General features: G+C 42.1%; 1 protein-coding gene across 1 annotated transcript in view; it reads left to right on the forward strand.

Annotated features, from left to right (window-relative positions):
• Tex14 (testis expressed 14, intercellular bridge forming factor) overlaps nucleotides 1-23,447 on the forward strand; it is a 114,791-nt gene that overhangs the window by 66,385 nt on the left and 24,959 nt on the right. The window contains exons 18-19 of the mRNA XM_045158643.1: nucleotides 11,591-11,657; nucleotides 14,820-14,901. Of these exons, the coding sequence (XP_045014578.1) occupies nucleotides 11,591-11,657; nucleotides 14,820-14,901 (149 nt within the window). The remainder of the gene's footprint in view (nucleotides 1-11,590; nucleotides 11,658-14,819; nucleotides 14,902-23,447) is intronic.

A 23,447-nucleotide genomic window follows, 5' to 3' on the forward strand; every position in this document is an offset into this window, starting at 1 on the left:
GTGTGTGTGTGTGTGTACCCTCCAAGCTGTTTATGTGGGTGCTAGGGAATCAAATTCAGGGCAAATCAGGCCCTTGTGCTTGCACTGTAGTGCTCTTATCAGCTAACTGAGTCATCTCTCCAGATCCTAGAAGGTATTTGAAGAATACAGTTCAGTATTATATTTAGTCATCTTATAAACAATTCAGGGATATTCTTTCTCTCATCTGAGGGCTGAAATGGATATGCTATACATTGACTTGGTTGGAGAAGCTAGTCAGGGAAGTAAGGAAAGTCTAAGGAAAGCCAGGTTTACCTGAGAAATTTGGTTGTAATTAAAGAGGCAGGACTGGAGAGATTAGTGGTTAAGGTGCTTGCCTGCTAAGCCTAAGGACTCATGTTTGACTCTCCAGGTCCCACGTAAGCCATATGCCCAGTGACACAAGTGGGCAAGGTCACACGTGCACATAAGGGAGTGCATACAGGAGGAGAGGGGAGAGGAGGAGGAGGGAGGGAAAATATTTCTTTTTCTTTTCTTTTCTTTTTTTTTTTTTTTTTTAAGATAGCCGGGCGTGGTGGCCTATGCCTTTAATCCCATCACTAGGGGGGCCGAGGTAGGGGGATCACTGTGAGTTCAAGGCCACCCTGAGATTACATAGTAAATTCCAGGTCAGCCTGAGCTAGAGTGAAACCCTACCTCGAAAAACCAAAAGAAAAAAAAAAGATAGGGTTTCACTCTAGCTCAGGCTGACCTGGAATTTACTGTGTAGTGTCTCAGGGTGGGCTTAAACCCATGGTGATCCTACCTCTTCCTCCCAAGTGCTGGGATTAAAGGCATGTGCCACCACGCTTGGCTTGTTTTCCTTTTTTTTTTTTTGAAAATAGTTTCAAACTTGTTTTAAAAATATTTTTATTGTTAGAGCTGATCAAAACCTACAGCCATGTAGCAGGATACAAAATAAATACACAGAAATCAGTAGCCTTCATATATGCTAACAACAAACACACAGAGGATGAAATCAGAGAATCACTCCCATTCACAGTTGCATCAAAAAAAAATAAAGTACCTTGGAATAAACCTAACCAAGGAAGTAAAGAATCTCTACAATGAGAACTTTAAAACACTCAAGTGAGAAATTGCAGAAGACATTAGAAAGTGGAGAAACATCCCTTGTTCCTGGATTGGAAGAATCAATATCGTGAAAATGGCAATCTTACCTAAAGCAATCTATACATTTAATGCAATCCCTATCAAAATTCCAAAGGCATTCTTCATGGAAATAGAAAAAAACAATCCAAAAATTCATTTAGAATCACAAAAAACCTCAAATATCTAAAATAATACTGAGCAACAAAAATAAGGCTGGTGGTATCACCATACCTGATTTTAACCTATACTACAGAGCCATAGTAACAAAAACAGTGTGGTTCTGGCACAAAATCAGACATGTAGATCAGTGGAACAGAATAGAGGACCCAGATGTAAGCCCAGGTAGCTATAGCCACCTGATATTCGATTAAAATGCCCAAAATACTCATTGGAGAAAAGATAGCCTCTTCAGCAAATGGTGTTGGGAAAACTGGATATGTATCTGCAGAAGGATGAAAATAGATTCTTCTCTCTCACCATGCACAAGAATTAAGTCCAAATGGATTAAAGACCTTAACATCAGACCTGAAACTCTGAAACTGCTAGAGGAAAAAGTAGGGGAAACCCTTCAACATATTGGTCTTGGCAAAGACTTTCTGAATACAACCCCAATTGCTCAGGCAATAAAACCACAGATTAATCACTGGGACCTCATGAAATTACAAAGATTTTGCACTGCAAAGGACACGGTGAAAAAAGCAAAGAGGCAACCTACAGAATGGGAAAAAATCTTCACCAGCTATATATCTGATAGAGGATTAATATCTAGGATATACAAAGAACTCAAAAAGTTAAATAATAAGGAATCAAACAAGCCAATCAAAAAATGGGCTTTGGAGCTAAATAGAGCATTCTTAAAGGAAGAAATACGAATGGCATATAAGCATCTAAAAATATGTTCTACATCACTAGTCATCAGGGAAATGCAGATTAAAACTACATTGAGATTCCATCTCACTCCTGTCAGATTGGCCACCATCATGAAAACAAATGATCATAAATGTTGGTGGGGATGTGGAGTAAGAGGAACCCTTCTACACTGCTGGTGGGAATGCAATCTGGTCCAGCCATTGTGGAAATCACTATAGAGGTTCCTAAAACAGCTAGAGATTGATCTACCATATGACCCAGCTATAGCACTCCTAGGCATATATCCAAAGGACTCATCTTATTTCCTTAGAAGTACGTGCTCAAACATGTTTATTGCTGCTCAATTTATAATAGCTGGGAAATGGAACCAGCCTAGATGTCCCTCAACTGATGGATAATGAAGATGTGGCACATTTATACAATGGAGTTCTACTCAGCAGTAAAGAAAAATGAAGTTATGAAATTTGCAGAAAAATGGATGGACCTGGAAAGGATTATACTAAATGAGGTAACCCAGGCCCAGAAAGCCAAGCGCCACATGTTCTCTCTCATATGTGGATACTAGCTACAGATGATTGGGCTTCTGTGTGTAATATTTAGTAGCAGAGGCCAGTAAGTTAAAAAGGAGACATAAAGGGAAGAGAAAGGAAGGGAGGAGAGTACTTAATAGGTTGATATTGTATATATATAAGTACAATGATTGAGATGGAGAGGTAATATGATGGAGAATGGAATTTCAAAGGGGAAAGTGTCGGGGGGGGGGAAGGGAGGGAATTACCATGGTATATTTTTCTTTTTGTAATCATGAAAAATGTTAATAAAAATTTAAAAATTAAAAAAAACACACAAAAATATTTTTATTTATTGATTTGCAAGGAGAGAGAGAGAGACAGACAGAGGGAAGAAAGACAGAGGGAATGGATGTGTTACAGCCTGCAGCTGCTGCAAATGAACTCCAGACACATGTGTCACTTTGTGCATCTGGCTTTACGTGGGTACTGGGAAATCAAACTGTGGTTGTTAGGCTTTGTAGATGAGCACCTTAGCTGCTGAGCAATCTCTTTAGCCCCGGTTTCAAACTTTTGATTCCTGCACTTTGTTCTTTTTCCCAGAATGTTTTTATTCATGCTAGCAGATTCACCTGTCCTTTCTGTGAAGAAGGAAAGACTGCCATTCCATTCCTCTTTCCTCTGTGAGATCTGTAAATGCAAAGGATCTAGAGTAGTCTGCCAAACTTTAGTGGCAGAAGAGCCAGAATTAGAGGCAAGGGTTCAATTCAGCAGTAAGCTTTAGCCTATTCCAGTACATGCGGTTTCCTCGGCAGTCTCCTAGTGCTTGCATGAACCTGTTTACACAGAGCACTTTCATTTGTAAGAGGAAATTCAGTGGCCTATCTTAGTTGTTTACATTATTTCTACCTTACCTGTCCACATCTTCCATTCTGAGGGAGTTTTGAATCAATATGAAACAGTGTGTGAAGGAAAGGGAGGATTATACATGTTAACCATAGCAATTGACTGATAAGAAGAATACCAGACTGCATCAAAAGTGTAATTTTCAGCAGGGCGTGGTGGCACACATCTTTATTCCCAGCACTTGGGAGGCAGAGGTAGGAGGATCACCATGAGTTCGAGGCCACCCTGAGACTACATAGTAAATTCCAGGTTAGCGTGGGCTAGAGCGAAACCTTACCTTGAAAAGGCAAAAAAAAAAAAAAGTATAATTTAATTCTTTTTTCTTTTATTATTATTATTATTTTTCATTTATTTATTTGAAAGTGAGAGAGACAGAGAGAAAGACAGATAGAGGAGAGAGAGAGAATGGGCGCGCCAGGGCTTCCAGCCTCTGCAAACGAACTCCAGACGCGTGCGCCCCCTTGTGCATCTGGCTAACGTGGGACCTGGGGAACCGAGCCTCGAACTGGGGTCCTTAGGCTTCACAGGCAAGCACTTAACCGCTAAGCCATCTCTCCAGCCCTCTTTTATTATTTTTTTTAAATTTAAATTTAATTTTATTTTTTCCGACGTAGGATTTCACTGTAGCTCAGGCTGACCTGGAATTCACTATGTAGTCTCAGGGTGGCCTCAAACTCACAGCAATCCTTCTACCTCTGCCTCCCAAGTGCTGGGATTAAAGGCATATACCACCACACCTGGCTGTTATTTTATTTTTTATGAGAGAGAGAGAGAGAGAGAATTGGTATGCCAGGGCTTCTAGCCACTGCAGTTGAACTCCAGATGCCTGTGTCACCTTGGGCATATACATCAGCTTGTGCACATGTGCCACTTTGTACATCTGGTTTATGTTCTGGGGAGTCGAACCTGGGTCGTTAGGCTTTGCATGCAAGTGTCTTAATCGCTAAGCCATCTCTCCAGACCTTAATTTTTTAAAAAAATATTTTATTTATTTATTTATTATGTGAGAGAAAGAGACATAGAGAGAGAGAATGGACATACCATAGATTCCAGCTACTGCAATCGAACTCTAGATGCATGCGCCACCTTGTGCAAGTGGCTTTGTGATAGGTACTGGGGAATTGAACTTGGGTCTTTAGGCTTTATAGGCAAAAGCCTTAAGCCATCTCTCCAGCCCTTCACTTAATTTAAATAACTTTTTATGTAAGGCCAGGCATGGTGGCACACGCTTTTAATCCCAGCACTCAGGAGGTAGAAGTAGGAGGATCACCACGAGTTCAAGGCCACCTTGAGACTGCATAGTGAATTCCAGGTCAGCCTGAGCTACAGTGAAACCCTACCTTGAAAAACCCCAAAATATTTTAAAATATATTTAAAAAATTTTTTTGTTTAGTTTTTATTTATTTATTTGAGAGTAACAGAGAGAGAGAGAGAGAGAGAGAGGGAGGGAGGCAGGCAGGCAGGCAGGCAGACAGAGAGAATGGGCGTGCCTTCCAGCCCCTGCAAATGAACTCCAGATGCGTGTGTCCCCTTGTGCATCTGGCTAAAATGGGTCCTGGGGAATCAAGCCTCAAACCAGGGTCCTTAGGCTTCACAGGTAAGCCACTTCTCCAGTCCTTAAATTTTTTTTTTAATTTTTATTAACATTTTCCATGATTATAAAATATATCCCATGGTAATTCCCTCCCTCCCCACCCCCCACTTTCCCATTTGAAATTCCTTTCTCCATCATATTACCTCCCCATTACAATCATTGTAATTACATATATACAATATCAACCTATTAAGTATCCTCCTTTCTCTACCCTTGATGTCTCCTTTTTACCTTACTGGCCTCTGCTACTAAGTATTTTCATTCTCATGCAGAAGCCCAATCATCTGTAGCTAGGATCCACATATGAGAGAGAACATGTGGCGCTTGGCTTTCTGGGCTTGGGTTACCTCACTTAGTATAATCCTTTCCAGGTCCATCCATTTTTCTGCAAATTTCATAACTTCATTTTTCTTTACCGCTGAGTAGAACTCCATTGTAGAAATGTGCCACATCTTCATTATCCACTCATCTGTTGAGGGACATCTATCCAGCCCTTAAATTTATTTTTATATATTTGAGAGAGAAAATGAGGCAGAGAGAGAGAGAGAGAGAATGGGTTCAGTAGGGCCTCCAGCTGCTGCAAATGAACTTCAGACACATGTTCCACCTTGTCCATGTAGCTTATATCAGTCCTGGAGAACCAAGCCTGGGTCCTTTGGCTTTGTAGGCAAGCCTCTTAACTGCTAAGCTGTCTCTCTGGCCCTTCACTTAATTCTTAAAAAAAAAAAAAACAACTTTATTTTTATCTATTTATTTGAGAGAGAGAGAAAGAGCCAGAGAGAGAGAGAATGGGTGCTCTAGGGCCTCCAACCACTGCAATTGAACTCCAGATACATGCACCCCCTTGTGCATCTGGCTTACATAGGTTCTGGGGAATCGAACAAAGGTCCTTTAGCTTTGCAGGCAAACACCTTAACCGCTAAGCCATCTCTCCAGCCCTCTTTATTTTTTGGATTTTCAAGGTAGGGTCTCACTGTAGTCCAGGCTGACCTGGAACTCACTCTGTAGTCTCAGGGCAGCTTTGAACTCACAGCGATCCTCCTACCTCTGCCTCCCAAGTGCTGGGATTAAAGACGTGCACCACCACACCAGCCCTCTTTTTTTTTTTTTTTTTAAATATTTATTTATTTATTTGAGAGAGACAGACACAGAGAGAAAGACAGATAGAGGGAGAGATAGAGAATGGGTGCGCCAGGGCTTCCAGCCTCTGCAAACGAACTCCAGACGCGTGCGCCCCCTTGTGCATCTGGCTAACGTGGGACCTGGGGAACCGAGCCTCGAACCGGGGTCCGTAGGCTTCACAGGCAAGCGCTTAACCGCTAAGCCATCTCTCCAGCCCCAGCCCTCTTTTTTAAAAGATATATTTTATTTTATTTACGAGAGAGAGAGAGAGAAAGAGAGAGAGAGAGAAAATGTGTTTGCTAGGGCCTCCAGCCACTGCAAATGAACTCCAGATACATGCGCCACATTGTGCATCTGGCTTACTTGAGTTCTGAGGAATTGAACCAAGGTCCTTAGGCTTTGCAGGCAAATGCCTTAACCACTAAGCCATCTCTCCAGCCCTTCACTTAATTCTTTTTGTTGTTGTTGTTTTGAGTTATGGTCTCGCTTTAGCCTGGGCTGACCTGGAAGTTACTATGTAGTCTCAGGGTGGCCTTGAACTCATGGCAATCCTCCTACCTCTGCCTCCCCAGTGCTGAGAATGGGCCACCATGCCTGGCCTTTACTTAATTCTTAAATATTGTTTTGATACTCAAGTGAGAAATTGGAGAAGACAATAGAAAATGGAAAGATATCCCATATTCTTGGATTGGAAGAATCAATATTGTGAAAATGGCAATCTTACCAAAAGCAGTCTACACACTTAATGTAATCCCCATCAAAATTCCAAAGGCATTCTTCATGAAAATAGGAAAACAATCCAAAAATTCATTTGGAAGCACAAAAAAGCTTGACTATCTAACACAGTTTTGAGTAACCAAAAAAAAAAAAAAAAAAATAGGCAGAAAAAAAAAGAAAGAAAAAATAACGCTGGTGGTATCCCCATATCTGATTTTAACCTATACTACAGAGCCATAGTAACAAAAATAACATGGTATTGGCACAAAAGCAGACATGTTGATTAATGGAACAGAATAGAGGACCCACATGTAAGTCCAGGTATCTATAGCCACCCGATATTCGACAAAAATGCCAAAAATACTCATTGGAGAAAAGACAGCCTCTTCAGCAAATGGTGCTGGGAAAACAGGGTATGTATCTGTAGAAGGATGAAAGTAGATCCTTCTCTCTCTCCATACATAAGAATTAAATCCAAATGGATCAAAGACCTTAATATCAGGCCTGAAACTTTGTAATTGCTAGAGGAAAAAGTAGGGCAAACCCTTCAACATATTGGTATTGGCAGATACTTTCTGAATATAACCACAGTTGCTCAGGAAATAAAACCACAGATCACCTGCTGGGACCTCATGAATTTATGAAGCTTTTGTATGGCAAAGGACACTGTGAATAGAGCAAAGAGGCAACCTACAGAATGAGAGAAGATCTTTGCCAGCTATACATCTGACAGGATTAATATCTAGGATATAAAAAGAACTCAAAAAATTAAATAATAGGAAATCAAACAACCCAATTAAAACTGGGCTATGGAACTAGAGAGTTCTCAAAAGAAGAAACACAGATGGCATGTAAACATCTAAAAAAAAGTTCTGCACCCCTAATCATTAGGAAAATGCATATTAAAACTACACAGAGATTCCATCTCACTCCTGTCAGATTGGCCACCATCATGAAAACAAATGACCATAAATGCTGGCGAGGATATGGGAAAAGAGGAACCCTTCTACTCTGTTGGTGGGAATGCAGTCTGGTCCAGCCATTGTAGAAATCAGTGTGGAGGTTCCTGAGACAGCTAAAAATAGATCTACCATATGACCCAGCTATACCACTATATATTCTTAGGCATATATCCTAAGGACTCATCTCACTACCTTTTTTTTTTTTTTTTTTTTTTTTTTTTTATCCATTTGAGAACAACAGACACAGAGAGAAAGACAGATAGAGGGAGAGAGAAAGAAAGGGCGCGCCAGGGCCTCCAGCCTCTGCAAATGAACTCCAGACGCGTGCGCCCCCTTGTGCATCTGGCTAACGTGGGACCTGGGGAACCGAGCCTCAAACCGGGGTCCTTAGGCTTCACAGGCAAGTGCTTAACCGCTAAGCCATCTCTCCAGCCCCTCATCTCACTACCTTATAGATACTTGCTCAACCATGTTTATTGCTATTCTATTCACAATAGCTAGGAAACAGAACCAGCCTCAATGTTCCTCAACTGATGATTGGATAATAAAGATGTGGCACATTTATACGATGGAGTTCTACTCAGTGGTAAAGAAAAATGAAGTTATGAAATTTGCAGGAAAATGGATGGATCTGGAAAGGATTATACTTAGTGAGGTAACCCAGGCGCAGAAAGCCAAACATCATATGTTTTCTCTCATATGTGAATCCTAGCTACAGATGATTGGATTTCTGTGTGAGTAGGAATAAAACTCAGTAGCAGAGGCCAATAAGCTAGAAAGGGGATATAGAGGGAATAGAAGGGGGAGGGGCTTAATAAGATGGTATTGTGTATATGTAAGTAGAAGAACAGATTAATGGGGGTGAAAAGGCCCAAGTAAGGTCAGGGGAAGAGATTGAGTAAAGGAAAGGTGGAGGAGGGCTAATCATAATCTAAGAGGATATAAATAAGTCATATGGAAACCTACTTTTTTGGACAATGGAACACTCAGAAGCCATAGATTGTTACTAGAAAATTTTCAGTGCCAGTGATGGGATACCTGTGACTTGGTGGCCAGGGAGGCCCCTGATGCCCCCAAAACATTATAGACCATTGCTAAGGCCCTTGGTTTCCCATCAGGAATAGATGGTAAGACCCTACTGCTGAAGACTCCACATACTTGGGCTGTAAGGTCACTGAGAATTCCTGCTGGAGCTGAGCTGAAAACCTCCTCCATATAGACCAGCTGACAGAAAGTTGGAGAAAAGTATGGTGCATGCCATTTAACAGGAGAAAGAGAAATCACCAGTGGAGATACCCAACAGTAGACACTGCAAGCCTTAAATTTGGCCACTCAGGCCAAATGAGCCAGTGGGTGCAATAGTGGCATGTCTGTTATGGGGGAAACCAACCACTATGTAATTGGACTGGAGGCCTGCTCCATGGGAGGGAATACATCCTTGATACTGAAAACCTACAACAGGGTAGTCATGAGCCCTAGGGGTGTAACATCTGCTGGTATCTGGCTAAATGTATATACTGTGCTCACCAAACTGCCTTGTAAGCACTTCTCTCAATGTCCATACCCATATATTCATGCTACTCTCACTTTTTTTTTTGTTTTTATTTTTTGACATAGGGTCTTACTGTAGCTCAGGCTGACATGGAATTCACTATGTCATCTCAGGGTGGCCTTGAACTCATGGTGATCCTCCTACCTCTGCCTCCTGAGTGCTGGAATTAAAGGCATGTGCCACCACACCCAGCCTTACTTTCATTTTTGGTTAGAGAAGCTTCTCTTCTCAGATGGCAGTGACCTTGGGATGACTCAGAAGGCACCATGGTGCTGAGAAGTGACAGAGGAATGCTCAGCACTGAAATATCTTTATCACACCTTCCAAGGCTAGGGTCCATTGCAGAATAGGTGGCAGAAAGAATGTAAGAGCCAAAGGAAAGGTAGAACTCCTTACAATGTGCTCCTCCAGACACAAAATGGCCTGGTTATCTATGACTTCACAGTGCCTGACACTACCTACACAAGACCATCATAATAGGAGGAAAAGATCATGACATCAAAATAAAAGAGAGACTGATTGAGAGGGAGAAGGGGTATGATTGAGAGTAGAGTTTCAAAGGGGAAAGTGGCAGTAGGGAGGGAATTACCATGGGATATTGTTTATAGTTATGGAAGTAGTCAATAAAAAAATAAATTAAATTAAAAAAACAACCAGGCGTGGTGGCGCACGCCTTTAATCCCAGCACTCGAGAGGCAGAGGTAGCAAGATCGACATGAGTTCAAGGCCACCCTGAGATGACATAGTGAATTCCAGGTCAGCTTGAGCTAGAGTGAGACCCTACCTCAAAAAACAAAACCCAAAACAAAATAATAATTAATAATAATAAACATTGTTTTAAGACAAGGTCTTATTCTAGTTCAGATTCACCTGGACCACACTTTGTAGCCTGGCCTGGCCTCCAACTCATGGTTATCCTCCTACCTCAGCCTCCTGAGTGTTGGGTTAAAGGTATGTGCCACCATGCCTTGCTTAACTTTTTTTTTTCTTTTAGTAATTAATAGATTTATTTAAGCCATCCTTGCCAAACTTAATATTACATGCTAAATGTTTGGCCCAATTTTCCTTCCTAGATAAATTTTTCACATCTATCCCTGGAAGTTTTTTTCTTTTGAGAGAGAGAGGATGGGTGTGCCATGACCTTTAACCTGCTCCATACGAACTCCAGACACGTGCACCCCCTTGTGGAGTATGTGCGACATTGTGTGTTTGCATCACTGTGCCTGTAATTACATGGGACCCTGGAGATTTGAACATGAGTTCTTAGGTTTCACAAGCAAGTGCCTTAATGGCTAAGCCATATCTCCAGCCTTCCTTACCAGTTTTGAAAACATAACACCAGAAGATGAGAGGACCAATTCCCACTAGTGCTCCTAAGTGAATTATTGGGAGTAGACCTGAAATTGGGATGGACATTTGCTGATCTTGCATAGATGTCCAGTGAGCCAAGCCAATATCTGCAATGTGCCCTCAATGCCTGGGGTTATTGTACTAAAGCAGGTACTCCCACTTAAGGCAGGATATTATGGCCACTCAGCTGACATTCTGGAAATGTCATGTTCATCTGGGTTGAGAGTGCTGGCCTCCTTTAACCTTTTTTTTTAGGTAAGGTCTCGCTCTAGCCCAGATAGACCTGGAATTCACTCTGTAGTCTCAGGCTGGCCTCAAACTCACAGCAATCCTCCTACCTCTACCCAAGTACTGGGATAAAAACCATGCACTACCACTTGCAATTCCTTTAACTTTAAAAAAAAAAATTATTTATTTGAGAGTGACACAGAGAGAAAGAGGCAGAGAGAGAGAGAGAGAGAGAGAGAGAGAATGGGTGCGTCAGGGCTTCCAGCCACTGCAAACGAACTCCAGACGCGTGCACCCCCTTGTGCATCTGGCTAACGTGGGTCCTGGAGTATCGAGCCTCGAACTGGGGTCCTTAACCTTCACAGGTGAGTGCTTAACCACTAAGCCATCTCTCCAGCCTTCCTTTAACTTTTTTTTTTTTTTTTTTTGGTTTTTCGAGGTAGGGTTTCACTCTAGCCCAGGCTGACCTGGAATTCACTATGGAGTCTCAGGGTGGCCTCGAACTCACGGCGATCCTCCTACCTCTGCCTCCCGAGTGCTGGGATTAAAGGCGTGCTCCACCACGCCCGGCTCCTTTAACTTTTTAAAGATAATGTTTATCTATAATGAATGACCTTTCCTAGCTCCTTTTTATTTTTATTTTCTTTTGTAGACCTCAAGTCCCATAGAAGAGGACTTTGAAGGAATCCAAAATTATCTGGCCCATCCTCAAGGTTATGGTAAGCCCTGGAGAAGATTCCTTTGGGAATCCTTTGCCTTCACTTTCGGCTGGATCGCTGATGTTTATAGCTAGAATGGCCCTTAGGATAACTTTGTCTGGGCCTTTCAATTTATAGATGAGAAAACTGAGGCTCAAGTGATCTTCCCTTATTAGAATTGCTGCTTCTCACCAACCTCATGATAGCCACACACTGTGTTATTTATACCTTCCTTTATAGTTTGCATAATACATATTGTAGTAATGGTGCTCCCCCACTGGGCTTTCACTAGATTTTATGCTCCTTGTTGGTATATACTATGTAGAGTTACTTGAGTGACCTGAAGGATAATACAAGCTACAGAAACAGTTATTGATAACAACAAAAACTAGAACTTAGTTTCCATGTCTTTTTCCACCCTAAAAGCTAATGTTTCAGCATCATTTTCTTTTGCTTAGCATCTTTTTAAATTTACATTTTTAAATCAGACAAAGCAATAGGTTTATGATATTTTCATCTATGTATATTATATACTTGGCTTATATTCAACTCCTTGTTACCCTTTCTTGTTCTCTCCTCTCTCTTCCCACCGGTTCCCTTCCCTTCCCCCAAACAGTTCTCCTTCTACTTTCATCATATACACACACACTTTTAAAAAATACTTTATTTATTTCAGAGAGAGAGAGAGAAGAGAGGGAGAGAGAGGGAATGGGTACGGCAAAGCCTCTAGCCACTGAAACAAACTCCAGTTGCATGCACCACCTTGTGCATTTGGCTCATGTGAGTCCTGGGGAATTGAACCTGGGTCCTTAGGCTTCACAGACAAAGCACCTTAACCACTAAGCCTTCCCTCCAGCCCCAATTTCATTTTTAATAGCTGAATAGAACTCCATTGTGTATACATAGACATTTTCTTTGTCCATTCATCTGTGATGACTTCATGTTTTGGCTATCTTGAATTTGCTTAGCATCTTTTTTGTTGTTGTTTTGTTTTGTTTTGTTTTTTGAGGTAGGGTCTCCCTCTAGTCCAGGCTGACCTGGAATTTACTATGTAGTCTCAGAGTGTCCTCAAACATAAGGCGATCTTCCTACCTCTGCCTCCAGAGTGCTGGGATTAAAGGCATGTGTCACCATGCCCAGCTAGCATATTTAAAAAATACACTTTTATTTATTTGAGAGAAAGGCAAATAGAGAGAATGGGCCTCTTGCCACTGCAAACAAGCTCCAGACGCATGTGCCACCTTCTGCATCTGGCTTATGTGGGTACTGGGTCCTTTGGCTCTGCAGGCAAATGCCTTAACTGCTAAGCCATCTCTCCAGCCTTGCTTACCATCTTGGCAGAGTTAGTAACAGCCAACAGTGCAGATTCATTAACACCCACCTTTGGGAGTTCATGTTGTCTCTATTTCTTTTCTTCTTCCTCCTCTTCCTTTCTTCCCCCCCCCCTTTTTTTTTAAGACAGGGTCTTGCTCTTTAGACCTTCACGTTGTGCTCCTCCTGCTTCAGCTTCCTGAGTACTGGAAGTACAGGCCTACATCTTGGCGCACAGTGGAGAGTCCTTGGTTATAACGTAGCAGGAATTTCTGAGACTTTTTCTACCCAACCTTAGGCAAGCCACTTTATCTCAGGGCCCCATTCTTCCTTCATGTTAAGATAAAGTTCTAAATTTTGCTTATTAGGAATTAATTTATGCCTTCTTGGTGTTTCTCCTTTAAAAAGGTCACAGGAAGAGATGTCTCTAGCTCCCAACATCTCTCTATTAGTGGGGTTTCAGAGCAGTCAGGTTCGCATTTCTGGCAGATACCACGTGACCAAGAGTAGCGTTTGGGAGGAAAAGAAAGTTTATTTTGGCTTATAGATTTGAGGGGAAGCTCCGTGATGGCAGGGGAAAATCATGGCATGAGCAGAGGGTGGACATCACTCCCTGGCCAACATAAGGTGGACAATAGCAACAGGAGATTGTGCCAAACACTGGCAAGGGGACACTGTCTATAACACCCATTAGCCCGCCCCCAGCAAGACATTCCCTCCAGGAGGCTTTAATTCCCAAATTTCTATCAGCTGGGAACCTGGCATTCAGAAAGCCTATGTTTATGGGAGACACCTGAATCAAACCACCACAGCTTCCTAATACCTGCTTTAGGCAGCACTGTTCTGATGGGCCGTCCTATTGCTTACCAGTCACTTAGACCTTAAGAGTTGAGCATCTGGACTCAGGGAAGGCTCTTTTTCTTTCCTCATCTCTATAAGACACAGAGAAAAAATGAATAATGGTCTATTTGCCTAGGTACTTGAAAAGTATCTTACTGAGAATTGGGAAGAAATAATTTCAGACATTTGATGCCAGGGAAAACAAGACACTTGGACTACCTTTTCAGTATTCAATACTTTTCGCTCTTCTCTCTTTAGGAAGTGTTGGTGGCCAAGAGGCCCAGTTTGCTGCCTGGGAATGCCCAGTAAATGGCCTCTTCTGTTTGAGATAGTCAGTCAACAAATAGTTATTGATTTCACCGCCCCCTGGTGTCTGTTGACAGGAACCGGGTTACTTTGCCTTCTTGAACAGACAAAATAACTTTCATCATCAGAAAGAACTGTGTGTTTATAGCTGAAAGACCAGTAAATAGCGGAGTTGTATTCTTGTTGAGGCTAGGGCTAACCAGGCAAGCTTCTTAGCCAGCTCTGCTGAGCCGTCTCTCCAGCCCCCTTCTCTCCTTTCATACAGCACACTTAGTTTCTGAGTGTCAAAATACAGCTCTCTCTAAGCAAGGAGAATACACTTGCTGAACAAAACTTTCTATACCACTCAGTCTAAACCCAAAATCAGGGAAGAACTTTTACCCAGATGTTTATTTCAATTTTAGAACAGACCAAGAGAAATTATAGAGAGTGAAAATAATAATCTGGATTAGTAGAAAAAAATCACTAAAATATAATATGCTTGGGCTGGAGAGATGGCTTAGCACTTAAGGCACTTGTCTGCAAAGCCAAAAGACCCAGGTTTGACTCTCCAGGACCCACGTTAGCCAGATGCACAAGGAGGTGCACGCAGTTGCAATGGCTGAAGGCCCTGGCATGCTCATTCTCTCTCTCTCTCTCTCTCTACCTGCCTATTTCTGTATCTCTCTCTCAAATAAATAAAAAAATAAAATATTTAAAAATATATAATATGCTTTATTATTTCAGGTGATGAAAAGTTCCAAGTGAGAGAGATCTTTGGAAAGAATGCTAAGATTTTGACTGAGCCTCATTTTCAACCCATACGAAGGTATGGACTGTTACTGTTACCCAGGTTCAGATGCTGAAGGCGTGGCAGTGCTCCAGGTTCCCATATTGCTTGCTTCAGATGGATCACCCACTATCATAACAATCAGCTTTGGCAAAGTACCTGTGACCAAGTACCTGAAGCAAAGCCAGTGAGGAGGCGGAGGGTTTATCTGAATGGCCGTTGCCAGGCGATGCAGTCCCATCACGGCAGGGAAGGCACGGCAGCAGGAACGTTGTAGCCAGAGTCAGGAAGTAGAGAGAGAATAGGAAGTGGGGCTGGGCTGTAAAATCTTAAGGCCTCCCAGTGACTCATTTCCTTTATCAAGGACCTCCTTACTTGGATATTCTATCCATATGACCTTGGTCATAGGTCTTTGCCTCTCTGTTGTCCCATTAAAATATTTAATTAATTTATTTGAAAGAGAGAGAGAACGAGACAGAAAAAGAAAGAGAGAATGGGCATGCTAGGGCCCCTAGCCACTGCAAATGAACTCCAGATGCATGTTCCACTTTGTGTATCTGGCTTACGTGGGTACTGGGGAATCAAACCTGAGTCCTTAGGCTATACAGGCAAATGCCTTAGCCAATAAGCCATCTCTCCAGCCCTGTCCCATTTCTTTTCTTTCTTTTTTTTTTTTTTTTCAAGGTAGAATCTCACTCTAGCCCAGGCTGACCTGGAATTCACTATGTAGTCTCAGGGTGACCTTGAATTCACAGCAATCCTCCTACCTATGCCTCCCAAGTGCTTGGGATTAAAGGTGTGTGCCACCACACATGGCATAAACTTTTTTATTAACAACTTCCATAAGTATGGACAATAAACCAAGATAATTCCATCCCTTCCCCCACTTTCCCCTTCACAAATCTACACTCCACTATATCCCCTCTGCCTCTCAGTCTCTCTTCTATTTGATGTATATTTTCCTCCTGTTATGGAGGTCTTGTGTAGGTAGTTCCAGACACTGCAACGTCATGGACATCCAGGCCATTTTGTTTTTGGCAGATTACACAGTAAGCAGTTCTACCCTTTCTTTGGTTCTTACGTTCTTTATACCACCCCTCCACAATGGACTCTGAGCCTTGGAGGGTGTGATAGAGATGTTTCAGTGCTGAATACTCCTCTGTCACTTCTCAGCACTATGGTGCCTTTTGAGTCATCCCAGTGGTCACTGCCATCTGAAAAGCTTCTCCAACCAAAAGTGAGAGTAGCATTAATATACCACTGTTATTGGGGCTGGAGAGATGGCTTAGCGGTTAAGCGCTTGCCTATGAAGCCTAAGGACCCCAGTTCGAGGCTTGGTTCCCCAGGTCCCACGTCAGCCAGATGCACAAGGGGGCGCACGCGTCTGGAGTTCGCTTGCAGAGACTGGAAGCCCTGGCGCGCCCATTCTCTCTCTCTCCCTCTATCTGTCTTTCTCTCTGTGTCTGTCACTCTCAAATAAATAAATTAATTAATTAAAAAAATATATATATATATACCACTGTTACACCCATTGGCTAATTTGGCCTGACTGGCCAAACTTAAGTCTTGCAGTGTCCACTGTTGTTTAACTCCACTGATGACCTCTCTCTCCCATAGGGCTGTATGCAGTATAGCTTTTTCCAGCCTTCTGTCAGCTGGTCTACAGGGAGGAGGTTTTCAGCTCAGCTTCAGCTTGTTTTCTCAGTGACCTTGCAGCCCAAGTTATGTGGTGTCTTCAGCAATAGGGTCTTATTACTATCTATTCCTGGTGGGAAACCAATTGCATCAGCAATGGCCTGTAATGTCTTGGGGGCATCAGAGACCTCCTATCCCATTCCTGGTACTAAAATATTTCTAGTAACAATCTATGGCTTCTGGATGTTCCATTGTCCAAAAAGGTAGGTTTCCATAAGGCTTATTCATAGCATATTAAATTTTGATTAGCCTTCCCCCCCCCTCCTTTACTCAGTCTCTTCCCCTGACCTCAGTTAGGCCTTTCCACCTCTAGTAATCTGTTCATCTACATACGTATATGCAGTACCATCCCCTTAAGTCCCGTCTCCTTTCTCCCTTATTCACATATGCATTTTTTTAAATTAAGATTGAGCTTGCAACATAAATTCCTAGCAGCTTGCTGGAGGGTGTGTCACTGGGATGTGGATCTTGTAGTCCATTCTTACTTGGTTCATTGATAGAAGTTTGAGTTCTGGTGTTGGTGTTTGCTGGTGTTGGCTTCTCTGTCTGTGTGATGGATATTGGAGTTAGCCAGCCTGGAATAAACCCTTTTCTCTTTCTGCTCAGGTGTTTGTCAAGCAATGTGAAGGTAACTGCATCAGCACACTCCCTAGTAGTTTGATCTAAGTTGTAAAGGTAATTAGAATTATTCAGGCATGCAGAGAAGTGTAATGAATGAAAATGGTATTGTAGATAGTGGCAAGGGTATGAAGATGGCATATGCAAAAAAGAGTATAGAATATAGTTCTTATGCTAAAAAATATAGTACATTAAAGAAAGGTGGAGAGACAGCCCCACACCATGAAGAACCCCACATCCTACCTACCAAGAACATTACATTTCATTCTAAAAATAATGGGGAAATGGAGTAGAGGATAAAGCACTTGTCATGCAAGTTTAAGTACCTGAGTTTGAATCCTTAGAACCAATATAAAAGCCAAATGCTGTGGTGGTTCCTCCTTCGTTTGCCCTCCCCCTCTCCTTTCCTTTTGACTCTGTGGTATAGTGGGCGTGTAATCCCTGGGCACCTATGGTGTGAAAGGAAGCAGAGGAAAAGCCCTGGCCCATTTTTTTAAATAGGAATGGTAATACTTACTAAGAAGATAATAATCCTTACTGAGAATGTTGCCACAAAGTAGTAATGTGGGCTGGAGAGATGGCTTAGTGGTTAAGCGCTTGCCTGTAAAGCTTGAGGATCCCGGTTCGAGGCTCGATTTCCCAGGACCCACATTAGCCAGATGCACAAGGGGCGCATGCGTCTGGAGTTCCTTTGCAGTGGCTGGAGGCTCTGGCATACCCATTCTCTCTCTATCTGCCTCTTTCTATCTCTGTCTATTGCTCTCAAATAAATAAATAAAAATAAACAAAATTTTTTTTAAAAAGTAATAATGTAACTAGTGGGTATTTATTCCAGATAATTGAAGGCTTATGTCCTCACAAAAACATATACATGAATATTTATAGTATAATATATACAAATAATTTATTTGTAATAGTTGCCAAAGAAACACAGATATCTCACCATGACTGATGACACTGAAGTACAACCATCCAGTTAATATACACAGCAGTAAAAAGCAAGGAAGTTTTTTTTTTTTAATTTTTATTAGCATTTTCCATGATTATAAAAAAATATCCCATGGAAATTCCCTCCCTCCCCTCACCACACTTTCCCCTTTGAAATTCCATTCTCCATCATTAGGAAGTTTTTGATACATGAAGCAACCTAGATCAACATCTAGAGTAACTGTATGATCCATTTATATAACATTCTTTTTTTAAAATATTTTTTGTTCATTTTTTATTTATTTAATTGAGAGCAACAGACACAGAGAGAAAGACAGATAGAGGGAGAGAGAGAGAATGGGCGCGCCAGGGCTTCCAACCACTGCAAATGAACTCCAGACATGTGCGCCCCCTTGTGCATCTGGCTAACGTGGGACCTGGGGAACCGAGCCTCGAACTGGGGTCCTTAGGCTTCACAGGCGAGCGCTTAACCGCTAAGCCATCTCTCCAGCCCTATATAACATTCTTGAAATGTGAGAGTTAAGAAACAAAGAAGAGTATAGGCATGACTATAAATATGCAACATGATGCCTCTTGTGCTGGTGGAAATACTCTATATCAATGTCAGTATCCTGGTTGTAATATTGTTTCACAGTTTGCAAGATATTATTATTGGGAGAAATTGGTTAAAGTGTATTTCACAAAAGTGTATATATTTGAGATGGGCTCTTACATAGCCCACAGTGGCCTTGATTGTACTTCTGTTGCTAAAGATGACCTTGAGCTAATTATTCTGCCTCTGCTTCCTAATTGCTGGGATTATAGGAATGTGTCACTGGCCCAGTTTATATTCATATATATTCAAGACAGAGTATTGTTATTTAGTGTTGACTGTCTGATACTTGCAATATAGCTCAGACTGTCATTAAACTCATAGTAATCCTTCCGCATTAGCTTCCCAAGTGCTGGGATTACAAGCATGAGCTACCATGCCTGCCTTTAAAATAATTTTTGTTTTTCTGAGGCAGGGTCTTGTTCTAGCCCAAGCTGACCTTTGTAGTCCAAGGATGGCCTCAAACTCACAGTGATCCTCCTACTTCTGTCTCCCAAGTGCTGGGATTAAAGGCATGTGCTGCCATATCCAACTAAAATAATTTTTTTTTTTTTTTTTTTTTTTTGGTTTTTCAAGGTAGGGTCTTAATCTAGTCCAGGCTCACCTGGTGTTCACTATAGTCTCAGGGTGGCCTCAAACTCATGGTGATCCTCCTACCTTTGCCTCCCAAGTGCTGGGATTAAAAGTATGCACTATCACACCCAGATTTGTCTCAGGGTGGCCTCAAACTCACGGCAATCCTCCTGCCTCTGCATCCTGAGTGCTGGGATTAAAGGCATGCACCACCACGCCTGGCAGGATTTGAACTTTTTTTTTGGTTTTTCGAGGTAGAGTCTCACTCTGGTCCAAGCTGACCTGGAATTCACTATGGAATCTCAGGGTGGTCTCAAACTCATGGCAATCCTCCTACCTCTGCCTCCCAAGTGCTGGGATTAAAGGTGTGCACCACCACACCCAGGGGATTTTAACATTTTTTTAAAGTGAGTATTAGCCGTTTGTATTTCTTCCTTTGAGAATCCTGTATTCAGTTCTCTGCCTCATTTTTTGAATGGATTGTTTGAATTTTTTATTGCTTAGGTTTTTGAGTTCTTTGTAGATTCTTTTTTGTTTTGTTTTTCAAGGTAGAGTCTCATTCTAGCCCAGGCTGACCTGGAGTTCACTATGTAATCTCAGGGTGGCCTCGAACTCATGGTGATCCTCCTACCTCTGCCTCCCAAGTGCTGGGATTTAAAGGCGTGCGCCATCATGCCTGGCTCTTTGTAGATTCTAGGTATTAGGCTTCTGTCAGATGTATAGCCGGTGAAGAGTTTCTCCCATTCTGTGGGTAGTCTGTTGGCTCTGTTTATGGTATGTTTGTCTGTACAAAAGCTTCTTAGTTTCATGGGATCCCACTAGTTAAGCGATTGTTGAATTTTTTGGACTACCGAGATACTATTCAGGAAGTCTTTTGCCACTCCTATATCATGAAGAGTTCCTTTTATTTTTATTTATTTATTATCATTATTATTTTGGTTTTTCAAGGTAGGGTTTCACTCTAGCCCAAGCTGACCTGGAGCTCACTATGTAGTCTCAGGGTGGCTTTGAACTCATGGCGATCCTCCTACCTCTGCCTTCCAAGTGCTGGGATTAAAGGCATGCACCACCATGCCCAGTTATTTTTAATTTTAATTTTATTTTACTTGTTTAAAGAGTTTAGTATTTAGGGCTGGAGGGACAGCTTAGTGGTTAAGGCATTTATCTGTCTGCAAAGACAAAGGACACAGGTTCGATTCCCTAGGACCCATGTTAGCCAGATGCACAGGAGGCACACACATCTGGAGTTCATTTGCAGTGGCTGGAGGCCCTGGCACGCCCATTCTCTCTCTCCCTCCACCTCTTTCTCTGTCAAATCAATTAATCAATCAATAAGTAAGTATAAGATAGAGTTTAGTATTTATTTTTCTTTTACTATTATTGTTATTAACAACATATTTCCTGTGATACATCATGTGTTGGTACCCTCTTTTCCCTTGTCCCTGCCCCTATTCCATTGGGAATGTTCCTCAGTGGAGCTGCAGGTATTCCCTGTGGGGTTGTGGTTTATTTGTCATGAGAGCAGCAGTCAGTTATTTTGGGGGCGAGGGAATGCCCCTGGGCATAATGTCTCAACCTGTGGCTCTACAGTCTTTCTGCTCCCTCTTCCGCAAAATTTCCTAGACCTCTGCTTTGGTAGGCATTGGGTATCCTCAGGGTCTGTCTCCTACACCCTGGCGCTGACTATCAGGTTCAGCATGGAAGCAGCGCTCCTGCTCGTCTCCTCAATTCCTTTGTGGATTCAGCTGTGGCTTGGCTGAAGTACGAGGGGTAGTTTATCTCTTCTGGTCTTGCTACCTTTGAGGCCAGGGAATCCGAGCACACACCCTCCAGAGCAAGGGATCCAGGAATTCTATTTTTAATTTTTTTTTCTTTTTAAAAAGATTTATATTGGGCTGGAGAAATGGCTTAGCGGTTAAGCGCTTGCCTGTGAAGCCTAAGGACCCCGGTTCGAGGCTCGGTTCCCCAGGTCACACGTTAGCCAGATGCACAAGGGGGCGCATGCATCTGGAGTTCGTTTGCAGAGGCTAGAAGCCCTGGTGCGCCCATTCTCTCTCTCTCTCCCTCTATCTGTCTTTCTCTCTGTGTCTGTCACTCTCAAATAAATAAATAAAAAATGAACAAAAAAATTAAAAAAAAAGATTTATATTTATTTTTTTCTCAATTTTTATTAACATTTTCCATGATTATAAAAAGTACCCCATGGTAATACCATCCCTCCCTCCCCACTTTCCCCTTTGTCTATTTTTTATTTTTTATTTTGGTTTTCGAGGTAGGGTCTCACTCTAGCCCAGGCTTCACTATGTAGTCTCAGGGTGGCCTCAAACTCACAGTGATCCTCTTACCTCTTATCTCCCAAATGCTGGGATTAAAGGCATGCACCACCATGCCTGGCTTATTTTTTATTTTTATTTATTTATTTATTTATTTTTAAGTAGGGTTTCACTGTAGCCCACGCTTACCTGGAATTCACTATGTAGTTTCAGGCTGGTTTCGAACTTGCAGTGATCCTCTTACCTCTGCCTCCCTAGTGCTGGGAAAGGTGTGTTCCACCACACCCTGCTTATTTTGTTTATTTTCTTTTTTTTTTCGAGGTAGGGTTGCCTATTTATTTTTTTATTTTTTCTTCTTTTTTTAATTGTTTGTTTATTTGAGAGAAAGAAAGAGGCAGGTAGAGAAAGAGAGAGACAGACAGACAGAGACATTGGGCTTGCTAGGGCCTTCAGCAGCTGCAAACAAACTCTAGATGCCACCTTATGCATCTACTTACATGGATCCTGGGGAATTAAACCTAGGTCTTTTAGTGTTGAAGGCAAGTGCCTTAACCGATAAGCTATTTCTCCAGCCTTGTTTTTTTTTTTTTTTCCTAAAATTTTATTTATTTATTTATTTATTTGAGAGTGACAGACACAGAGAGAAAGACAGATAGAGGGAGAAAGAGAGAATGGGCGCGCCAGGGCTTCCAGCCTCTGCAAACAAACTCCAGACACGTGCGCCCCCTTGTGCATCTGGCTAACGTGGGACCTGGGGAACCGAGCCTCGAACCGGGGTCCTTAGGCTTCACAGGCAAGCGCTTAACCGCTAAGCCATCTCTCCAGCCCTTGTTTTTGGTTTTTCAAAGTAGGGTCTCACTCTAGCCCAGGCTGACCTGGAATTCATTATGTATTCTCAGGGTTGCCTTGGACTCATGGCAATCCTCCTATATCTGCCTCCCAAGTGCTAGGATTAAAGGCATGTGCCACCATGCTTGGCTTCAAAAGTTTGTGTCTTGTTCATGCTTCATATCCATAGTGCATAGGTTGGCCAGGTGTGATCTGTGATATATTACCTTCCATCAGGGATGCAGGCTATGGGAGGCTCCTTCTTCCTGTTTCCTTGATTGTTGAGGCAAGAAAAGTGGAACCTGTTGACTTGTGTACTAACTTTTAAACTTTCTGTCCAGAAGTGACTCATCACTGTTACTCACATTTCATTAGTTAAAACAAGTCATGTGATCATTTGTGTACATTAAGAGTACTAAAAAATGTTGCTGTACTATGTTCTTAGTAGGGAAAAATATTTTGGAGAATAGTGTTTGCAAAATCACAAGTCAACCTAAACATTCTTTCTTTAAGTCATTGTTGCAAGTATTAAAAATGTGAAGACAAGTTGAGCATGGTGTCGCACACCTTTAATCCCAGCACTCAGGAGGCAGAGGTAGGAGGATCACCATGAGTTTGAGGCTGCCCTGAGACTACATAGTGATTTCCAGGACAGCCTGGCCTAGAGTGAGACCCTACCTCAACAACCCCCCCCCAAAAAAAAGTGAAGACAGGGCTGGAGAGATGGCTTAGCAGTTAAGGCTCTTGACTGAAAAGCCAAAGAGCCCAGGTTCTGTTCCGTAGTACCCATGTAAGCCAGACGTATAAGGTGGTGCATGCGCTTGGAGTTCATTTGCAGTGGCTGGAAGCCCTGGCACACCCATCCTCTCTCTCTCCCTCAAATAAATAAAAAATATTAAATGTGAAGACACAGGGAAGGATTTAGCACATGTTCTAGCTTCTATGTCTCATGAGTACTGAATTGAATACACGTATTGGTTATAGTAAAACTGGGTTAGGTTTGCCTTCAGTATTCTCTTTTAGCCTTTTCTCTGATGGAAGCTTCTCTTGGGCTTTCT

The sequence above is a fragment of the Jaculus jaculus genome, chromosome 9 (genome assembly GCF_020740685.1).
Source record: "Jaculus jaculus isolate mJacJac1 chromosome 9, mJacJac1.mat.Y.cur, whole genome shotgun sequence".
In the NCBI taxonomy this organism is placed as follows: Eukaryota; Metazoa; Chordata; class Mammalia; order Rodentia; family Dipodidae; genus Jaculus; species Jaculus jaculus.